General features: G+C 50.1%; 1 protein-coding gene across 10 annotated transcripts in view; it reads left to right on the plus strand.

The window, feature by feature from the left end:
• The window catches only part of SH3KBP1 (SH3 domain containing kinase binding protein 1), a 330,169-nt gene extending 321,303 nt beyond the window's left edge, over positions 1 to 8,866 (plus strand). For all 10 annotated transcript variants that reach the window (XM_019431615.2, XM_019431614.2, XM_053891776.1 and 7 more), the window contains 3 exons: positions 1,697 to 1,968; positions 5,271 to 5,334; positions 6,324 to 8,866. In XM_019431615.2, coding sequence (XP_019287160.1) covers positions 1,697 to 1,968; positions 5,271 to 5,334; positions 6,324 to 6,365 — 378 coding nt within the window. In that variant the 3' untranslated portion in view covers positions 6,366 to 8,866. The remainder of the gene's footprint in view (positions 1 to 1,696; positions 1,969 to 5,270; positions 5,335 to 6,323) is intronic.
• The last annotated feature ends 1,315 nt before the right edge of the window (positions 8,867 to 10,181 follow it).

Genomic DNA, 10,181 nt, shown 5'->3' on the forward strand with positions numbered 1-10,181 from the left:
GCCCTCCCGGCCTCCTCCTCGGGGCACCCCTCCATCAGGCCGGCCCGGTCTGTCTCCACTGTCTTCGGCTTGGCCCGCCATTGGTCTTTTCCTTAGGATATTATCCGGCTCAGCATCCCCCCCTTCTTTGAAAGCAAACAGAACCGTTACATCATTCCGTCTCCTCCTGAGGCTTCTCCATTGAACACTTTCTCTTTCTCCCACCTTCCATCTTCAGGCGGGTTTCTGGAAAGAGGGGTCTACACTTGCAGGCCACACCCCTCACCTCCTGTTCAGGTGCTGACCCGCCATGATCAGTCTTCAGTCTCCTTTGTTCCACCAAATGCCCTCCAACCCCTGTTTTCCTCTCAGCACCTTTGATGCACTTATCCAACCTTTTTTCCTTCTGGAAACCCCTCAGGGGACCTCCATAACCCACGCCTCTCTTCTGGTCTTGCTTTGTCCCATCGCTCTCCGCTCTGCCCCAGTCCCCAAGGGGTGTCCTTTCTCTCCCCACCTCTTCACGTTAGGGAGTCCCCAGGCCCCATCATCGGGCCTCTTCTCTCCTAATTCTGTGCTATTCACCCCCATGGCACCACTTCCTCAGGTGATTTCTCTGGCCCAGCTCACTTTTTCATGCCTTCCTCTGCCCACTGGGCATGTCCCCTTGGCTATCCGTCGGGCTCCTGAAACTCAGTGTGTCAGAAGTGAAACTTTTCTGGGCCTTCATGCTGTTCCTCCTGCCACAAAGGGTACAGCCTCCATGCGTGCTTCCTCCGTCCCCACCCGTGACCCTGTAGCTGATCCGGAACCACAGCCGCCCACGGCGCATCTACTCCCTGAGGCCGGGCGCCGCATCTCTTGGTTGAGCCTGCCTCCGCTGCATCTCTCAGAGCTGTCCTCTCTCTTTTCCCTTGGCCGCTGTCTGTCAACCCTCCCCCTCCCCGTTCCTAGCTTTCGTTGTATGTGACTCTCCCAGCCATGCCTTCGCCCTCCTGACCTGCCAACCTCTAGGCCTTTCTACAGCCATTGTCATCGTTAGCTCTGTGCGGGATGTTTTTAACCCCCTCCGCCGGCCCGCTCTACCTCCCCGGCCTGAGCCCCGTCCCCAGCGCCATCCTGGCTGCCGAGTGACCGCTTGCCGTGAATGTGTCTCACTCCCCGGTCTCTGTGCCTTTGCCGAGCCCATTCCCTCCTCCTAGAACCTTTCTCTCCAGTCACCCTTCCTCTTCTGGCCGCCTCCTAGTCCTCCTCCTCCAGGATGGGGCCGTCAGCAGCTCCCCGATACCTTCCCTCCCGAATGGTCGGTCCCTTTGGCGTACTTGCGCAGCTCTGCGTCTTACCTCCCTGTGTGCGGACTCCCCCGCATCTGCAGTGTGTCGGCTTGTCTGTCTGCACTGTGCTGTGTTCTGAGCTCTTGGGAGCTAGGAACGTGTCTTGCTCGCTTCGGAGTTCGCAGAGCCTAGCAAGCAGGCAGGCCTCCGGACTTGCACGCTAAACCGGTTAGGAACTACCTGTCCAGAAGGGTGGTCGAAGTTAAAGCACACAGGGGGAGGCACGTGAAGGGGGGATGCCTGTGCCAAGTGGGCCCTTGGGGTCTTGTGGATGACGGGGTGTGACGAGTGTGTCTTGGGCGGTGGGGACGGGGCTGTGGGGGGGGGGACTTTACTCAGCACGAATCCCCCGCCTGAATCCTCTCTGCCTTCCCTTGTCATAGGTGTCAGACAACAAAGCGTCCCTGCCGCCCAAGCCAGGGACCATGGCTGCAGGTGGTGGTGGCGGGCCAGCCTCTCTGTCCTCGGCAACATCCTCCCCCCTGTCATCCTCTTTGGGAACAGCCGGACACAGAGCCAACTCCCCGTCTCTGTTTGGCTCGGAAGGAAAACCAAAGACGGAGCCTGCGGCCAGCAGCCAGGCGGCCGTGGAGGAGCTAAGGACGCAGGTCCGCGAGCTGAGGAGCATCATCGAGACTATGAAGGACCAGCAGAAGTGAGTGTCGGGCCCTTCTCTGGCCACCCCGCAGGTTGTTCTCTGCTGGGCCACGGCCTCGTTCCGCAAGCCTGGGTCCCCGCCTGCCTCGGCACGCGGCCCGCTTCCCCAGGGTGGTGGCAGCAGGGGTGAGTTGGGTTTGAACCTGAGAGGCTTCGCTTCCCTCAGCTTCTTGTATAAACCGGATCCGCTGCACGCAGGGACGGCGGGCCGCTGAAAAGGAAGATCTTTAAATCCCCACGAGATGAAGTATGCACGTGTACCGCTTTGTAACAAGCCCAACAGCCAGCTTTTCTTCTAGCACCAGAAAACTGGCCATTTCTTCAGTGAGCTGTCTGACGAAGTAATCGGCTTGCGTTTAGGGGCTGTAATGGATGACAGAGATGTGGGGGATCTTTAGACCCAAGACCTTACGCTTCACAAGATGTTCTGCTTGTGAGACTCGGGGCTCTCTCCGCGCGTGCCTACACACGCTCTCCGCACCCCTGGTCCTCACGGAGCACTTAGATGCGGAGAAAGGCCCATAAGCGAAAACAAATTGCACACATAAACATTACCCAGGGCGCTGTATGCGGTGACAAAGACAGTAAAGAGGTTAGACGCCGCGAGGTCCTTACCTGCGTAAACTGACGCTCGGAGTTTAGGGATCTCTTAGCTCTTTCTTGGGGGAAATGGGGCAGCGGGGGGCATCTATGGAGGTGTTTCCCAAAGAGGAGTTTTTAAAAATAATTTTTTTTTATATTTTCAGAATTTATTTTGAGATAGAGTGCAAGCAGGGGAGGGGCAGAGAGAGAGGGCGAGGGAGAGAATCTCTCACCAGAGAGCCCAACTCAGGGCTTGAACTCACGAACCCTGAGATCACGATCTGAGCCGGAGTCGGGCGCTTCACCAACCGAGCCACCCAGGCGCCCCTGAATGGGCTTTTGAAAGACGATCTAGGGTCACCAAGAGCAGAGCAGTCCAGCGGACAGAGCAGCACGGGTGGGCTCGCGGGCACACGGAGCAGCCTGGTGGCTGGCGAGTCGGCGCATCCCTGCAGGCGCCTGGCCTTCTGGGTGGGAGGTGCCGGGGCAGTGGCGGGCGGTGGCCCGGAGACCCACGGTCATGCCCCGGGGGCACTTCTGCAGCTGGCAGAAGCCTGGCGTGCCAGATGGCCCTGATGTGTGTTGTGGCCAGATACTTGGGGGATTTGGGGTTAAACACAGTGATTGCTTCTCTAAAGGACTACTCCCAGCCTTTGCTGGACATCAGGAAGACGGAGAGGATGGTGCGCTAGTTTTCTGAAACGTACCTAATCTCAGAACCCCTTTTCTCTAGAGCACCCTAGGACAAGGGTTACGAGGGACTTACTCGGAGCGTTGCGGCTCCGTTCAGGTTCTGTTCCGCTCCAGCTGGGAGGTGTCGTATGACATTGGGGTCCCCCGGTCTTACCCCTTCCCTGGAAGATATCCATCAAATAACTCTGCCGACTCAACCGGCTGGATCTAGAGAGGGTGTCTCAGGGCCAGCCGGGCTGCCTCCAGTTCTGTCAAGTCCCTATCTCCTATCCGATTCTGTGGGTTACAGGTTTAGGTAACCAACCACCAGCCCCGTCCGTGTCCGGGTGACGTGTGTCTCCTGCCTAGACAGGGACCCCACGGCCCCAGTACATCCCAGAGCGCTGGTCCTCAGCCTTCTGAAGAGGACCATCACTGAGTCAGGCTGGCCTGGATCCAGGGCTTCAGCCCTTGGGGCCGCTGATTGGGGCCTGGAGCATCAGAAATGGCCTGTGCCTGCCTCACAGTGAAGATCTGTCAGCGCTTCAGGGCCTCCCCCTCCCCCCAGCCCGCCCCATGTCCCTCCCCGCCGTGAGGCCCGGGCCCAGTTGCCCAGTATTGTCCTTCCCCGGCCAATATCTTGTCGAATCAGCGGGTCACAGAGACCGCTCTCCAATGCCCGTCTCTGTCAGCCGTCGTCAGCCTGGCCTCCGTGCCCACGGCCATCGGGCCCCTAAAATCTCCTGTCTTCGTTCCACGTGTCCCTTTCAGCCTTCAGCTGAAGTCTGTGCCGACTCCCCTCATCCCCCAACATGCTGGTTCTTACGTCCCTGCTCCAGCGCCGACCCTTCCCCATCAATCTCCCGATCTCCCTTCCTCTTTGTGGACTCGGGCCCCCGTTTACTGGTTCAAGACTCAGTGCCTTTCTTTGCACTGGCTCCCCCAACCAACTCCTCCGATCTGCCGGACTCCAGGCTTTGCCTGCCGTCGTCTTCCTGGAGTCGCGCTGTCTGCTTAGGATCACCGCTACTTCTTTCCTAAGCTCTGAGTTGTGCCCGCTGAGCTAGAGGTGCATAGCGCGTGCTTGAGCAAACACGGTAACGAGTCACAACTGGTTAATGTCAGAGAACCCGGTGTGTCGGCGGCAGGGCCGGGACACCGACCAAGTATAGGGACCATCACTTGAAGTGAGAACATGCAGTGTAGCTTATACCTTATTTATTATGCTGTTTCTGCAGTCCTTGGTTTTTGATTTCCCAATCCAGTTTGTAAAAACATACGTGTTAGATGGAATGTTTGATCCCTTAAAATGGAGTACAGTTCTCTGACCAGAGCGGTGATGGTTGCAGTGTCCGAAATACAGAGTCTTGAATTTGCAAGATGATTAATTGTGTCCCACTTCATTCTTTCATGTTGTAAAAGGCGTTAGACTGCGTGTCCTAACTCATGTCTACTTTCTCGATGACGTGATTACCATATCGTCAGTTCATCTACTTTAACCCCAAGATCCCAGGTATTACTATTTGTAAGGTTTTGTGAGACTCATTGGAAACATAGGCAGTAGCCTTTTATTACTTTAAAACTCTGTGAAAAATAAGTATGTGGGGAGTGACAGAAATGTCTGCAGTGAAAATCATTATGTAAATACACTTAAAGACCAGTGATTCCATAACCAAGGGATCGTTAGAGGGAAGGCGACAGAATCTCAGCCTGGATACCCGGAGTCTAAGGCCTCGGGCGAGTCCGTCCACCTCTCTGGCCTCGCCTTCCCCGTCTTTTCCTCGTAGGAGAAGCTTGGACTAAGGGATCTCAGAGGTCATTTCAGACCTCCTGTTGGACGGCTACACATTTGGGGAGCCCAGAAATAATAGCAAGCCTTTCTGTCTGCGGTAAATATCAAGCAATAACAATGCAAAGGAAACACAATGTTGTGTCCACGTTTTGTTTGTAAAAGGCTCAGATGGACTTTGTAATGGTAAGAGGCTTCTTATCTCTTATTGAGGAAGTCTGGGCTTTTGTTTCATTTCGTGGCCATTTGTTTTTCAGACGAGAGATTAAGCAGTTACTGTCAGAGTTGGATGAAGAGAAGAAAATCCGGCTTCGGTTGCAGGTGGGTCCCTCGGGGTCCTGCTCCCTCTTGAGAGGCTCAGTTCGGGTTGGGGGCAGCATCGGGGCTTCATTTTGAAAGTAAATGATTTTTAGTTCTCTGCAGATTTAGATGTGCAATCAAATCCTGTGGCGATTTTCTTGGAATTGTACAGGCTCATGTTCTCATCCTCTCCTGCGATCCAGGAAGTCTTGGGGAAGGGAGGCATTTACTAAATGTGCCCCTAGTTGGGTTTCTCGTCTGGGGCTTATCTGAAACGTCTCCGTGAAAAGCTCCCTCCAATTTCCAAAGGCCTCATTAGAGTAACTGCCAGAGGGCATGGGGCTGGGGGGACCCCACTGCCAGCGGGCTTCTGTCATTGGAACTCCAAAGACCACAGCTGTCCGCGCTCAGAACTTGCTTTCACCTCTTTACCTCTCACCGACGGCCGTGTCAGTCCTGCCAGGGCCCCCTTCACCCTCCGAGCCAACTCAGCCGTTACCAAGTGGCAGAGGGTTGCAAAAGGCCAGAGGCAGACTTTCAGCTTTCGTCCAGTTGGTGTCCTTGGTGGTCACTGGGACCCAGGCTACTTAAAGAAACGCTAGGGAACTGCTTCTCAGACAGTCTCCCCGCCCCCCCCCCCCCCCGCCCCCGGGCCCAACTGGAGCTGCCTTCCAACACTGCTAGGTGGTCCAGCACGTCTGGACAGCCTGCTCCGCCCTCCGGCCAGGACACTGCAGTTACTGCCGCTTCTGACAAGTGGTGGTTCCTGGTAGCCCAAGAATGAAAACATCCACCGTTTGCTAGCGCACCACATCTGTGCGCCTGCTCCCTAGGTTTATGTCATTTCTGGCATCGTCGTCAACTCGTCATTCAGAGGTCATTTTACCCGTTTCACCTTTAAAAGTGTCACGTTGATTATTTTCTTTGTCGACCGGGTTGATTATCTCTGAGCTTCTCTCACACCGGCGGATTCATTATGATTTTGTTCGGCTCTTGTTTTTCCTTTATAGATGGAAGTTAATGACATAAAGAAAGCTCTTCAATCAAAATGAATACTTGATAAATGAAATGTCACATTATTCATCCTGAGTCCGAGACTCAAATTTTCCGCCCCAGCCAAAATAACCTTGTGCCAAAAGATTAAAGGTTTGCCTCAACATGTCCCTGTTTGCAAGATTAGCACAAAAGTCTTGATAGCACAACACAAATTCCATCCAAGAGGAGACTCTTCCCCATGGTATAATCCTGGGCATGGCACTGGTTGTGACTTAGAGCAAATTGTGCTAAAGGCTTTTTTTACTCTGAGATCTCATGCGAAACGAAAACTCAGGCAGTTTAGTCCATAGTGGTACTATTTTGATGATATTTTCCATTAATAAAATGTAATTTCAGATTATTCGTTTACAAGCTTTATAATTTTATGATTTTTTTAATCGTGTTTTGTCACAGATTCCCCCAGTGTTTGTATTCCACATCGTCCAGAGCAAGCGTTCCATTCTTTTGCTTTGGGCAGAAAGCTGCCTCGCTTTGTGTCCCCTCTAGATTCTATTACATATGCAATTTTAGGTCCGACCCGTCCCTTCCCCTGCCAGCCAACCCGCCACCCTAAGATAAATTTTAGCTTATATATGATGGTATATTTACAAAAAGAGAAAGAGAAAACCTGGTATTTGCAATGATCTGTGCCTTCTTTTTACCACCCTCTTGATTGGAGCTTTTGTGATGCAGCTACCATGATTCAAAAAACAAAACAAAACAAAACAAAAAAACCAAAAAACGAAAAAAAAACAAAAAAAAAACAAAAAAACACAACAACAACAAAAAAAAAAACCCCACATTTTTTTAAAGCCACTTCTCAAAGTCCACTAGAGGCCACTGTCTTCAAAGCTTCTCTCACCTAGCCAAAGGTCCCAAGAGGAGACAGCTGTGAAGTTGGGCGTGCTCTGTGGTGCCAGCTGTGACGTTTAAGTTCTCCTAGTTGTAGGTGGTTCATGGAACTAGAAATGTCACCCCTGCTTGATTTTTCATCAGCCAAGTTAAACCCCTGCTTCCTGTCCTTTGCACCTTTTGCGTGAACAGAATATGCATTATGAAAGCAAAAATAAATAAACGTAAAATGCAATGAAAACAAGGGGGGGAAGTTGTGTTATTTCCTGCACTGGGTCATCCGTGTGTGCTGTTGTTGAAACTGTACTCACATAATGTCATTTGCCTTGTTCTCTTGTAACCCCTTCCTCAGGTCCAAGAGAATGGGGGCACGCTCTTGTTGAAGTGTGGCCATTGGATCTTTCTTGCATTTATGGAATTGCTTTTTCCGTCCCCAGGAAACTGGTGTTTGCTTGTCCGCTTTATCTCTGTAGCAAATGAACAGCTCAGCCTTAGACTGTGTAACTGTTTCCTCATCCTTAGCTGAAAATAAGGGGGCATACTGTATTGCAAGATTGTTTGGGGATGGGGGGTGGGGGGTGGTCCCTTAAGGGCCCCTGAAGACGTTTCATGTGTTTCTAAAAAAGCTGCTTTGTCTATTTCCTGAGTTTTCGAGTGGAAGTACTAAACATTAATGGATTTGCACAACCACAAAGAATGAGAATTGATAACACGGAAGGAGTAATGCAAAAAAGAAATCACCACATGTTATCGATGATCAGAAGTATTACAAATAAATGTCTTTTCTTCGTGTCTCCCTTCCCCCACCTTCCTCTTGCCGGCATACTCATCCTTGCTGCTTGAGGCTGCGACTTCCTCCAGAGTACTGTCCCTACGGAGCCCACACACCCTGGTCTTCCGGGGCGGGGGCGCAATTAAGGGAAGGGAGCACATAGGGAAAGAAACCTCCCATCCTCCATTCCCATGCCTGGACATAATGCCTTTTCAGCAGCCTTGCCCGCAGTGTGCTGGGGGCTGGGAGCACCAAGCTTCCAAGGGCGGCATAAAACATTCCTGAACCCCTTGACTCTTCTACGCATTTCTACATTAAACTTAACGCCTTGAGAGATTTCCCACCGCCTAACAGAAGAATGAGGATTGAATTCTTTGATGTTTGGATTTCTCCTTTACTCATCATGAAAATCCCTAACGATATAGTTTTATATGATGTGTACACAGAGTAGGATTGTTAATAATTAAATTGAGAGGTTGGAGCGCCCTCGTGGGGCACTAGCAACCTGGAATGTAGAGAGCTCTCATCTTCCCCTCGCGGAAGCCACTGGCTTTCTTTGTACAAGGAGAGGGAGAAGTCATTCTAGAAGGAGGAGGTGGCATATTTAACGTCGTTACTGCCCCTTGGGCTAACCAGCAAGAGGATTCTACATTTTGGAACGGACGAGCCACTGCCTGAGCAGCCTCCATCTTTACTCTTTACAAAATGGACCCGTCAAGAATATTGAAAAGCTTGGAAGGATCGTTTTTGAAGAAATTCTTTTGCATTCAGCATGGACTCGACCAGCATCTATGGAGATTATTTTTTTGCTTCATTTTCTAAAATTGTATTTAGAAAAGTCTTAAGTATTGTGCTTTGTAAAGAAGATGATTAAAATGAAATTTTGTGAAAATATTTTTCTTCGAAGTTGTCATGGTCCAAGAGGAATGATTTCTTGGAATTCAAACCATTTTTCTCCATTTTACACAATTTGATTACTCTTAGAGAAACGTCTTTGGAAGACATATAGTACTCCTCACCCTACCTAATCTTTCCCAAGTGAACAGAAACAATCCATTAAAATCTCTGGCTGTGAAATCCAGTTTTACATTGTTCAATTTTACATTCATATTTAGGCAGAAAATTCTAGTTAGCTCTACATTGTTTTTTAGTGTAAAAATCATTAAATTATCATTATTCGAATAACTGTGTAAAGCCACTTTTATTCATACACAGCCCTCTAGGCAACATACTCAAGTACATGATTTGTTCTCTCCCATAAAGATAGCCCGTATCTATCATGACGTGTGTCTTCGGTTACTAATGGCGGAGTTTTATTTCCTTTCATAACCAGCTCTTTGATGGGAAAACCACAGGGTGTGTAATCAATTGCTCACATTTGCCACAGTCTGTATTAAAAATAATCCCCAGGACCCACGAAGCCCTTTGTATTATAACCTGAGGTCACCCGGGTCTCTTTTTTGTATTAGATTAGGTTTTGGTTCTCTAGCTATTTTCACACAAATTAATGTCAAGATGTTTTAGCACCAAGAGGGCTTGGTAAAAAAAATAAAAATTAAAATAAAAATTAAAAAAGCTTTTCTTTTCGGTTTAATACAAGGCTCATTGCAGTATCCAACAGAGGGAAGGAAGGCTTGGTGCTTATGACTTAAGCCTGGGGAAGAAGATGTCATTCCCAAAATTAGCTCTGATGAGGGAACACAGTGGCCAAGGCAGAGAAACTCTTTCCTGGTCAGAAATAAATGTTTCTCGGTGGTGTAAGGACAGAGGGGAGGTCCTGTCTCTTATGGTGATAAACGGTGTCATTCCTAATTCTGTCCCTAGGGTCACTGAGGCTTGATTCCCAACACACGGAGCAGAAGGCAGCCCCTGAAGCCAATGAGAATCTGTGAAGGCGATGCAGATCCCAGAGAGGTGGTTTCATTTCCTGGGTTTTTAACTGATCCCAAATTGGAGTGGCTCTGGGGGCAGCCTTTTCCTATAAATGACATGGTGTGGTCATCATGTGAATTTAGAGTTCACAGGAAAATGGGCTATTCCTTTTTTCTTGTTAGACCCATAGGTGATGAAATACTTGAACCATAGAGCAAGGTAACCTAGTAGGCTGTAGCTAGAGTTTTCTGAGGAGAAAAAAATGAAAAAAAGAAGGGTTGAGTTCCTGGAAAACCAGCTTCATGGGGGGCACTTCTCTTTAAATGGCAACAAGTTT

Source organism: Panthera pardus, unplaced genomic scaffold, assembly GCF_024362965.1.
Source record: "Panthera pardus isolate Hobbes unplaced genomic scaffold, ASM2436296v1 HiC_scaffold_27, whole genome shotgun sequence".
Lineage (NCBI taxonomy): Eukaryota > Metazoa > Chordata > Mammalia > Carnivora > Felidae > Panthera > Panthera pardus.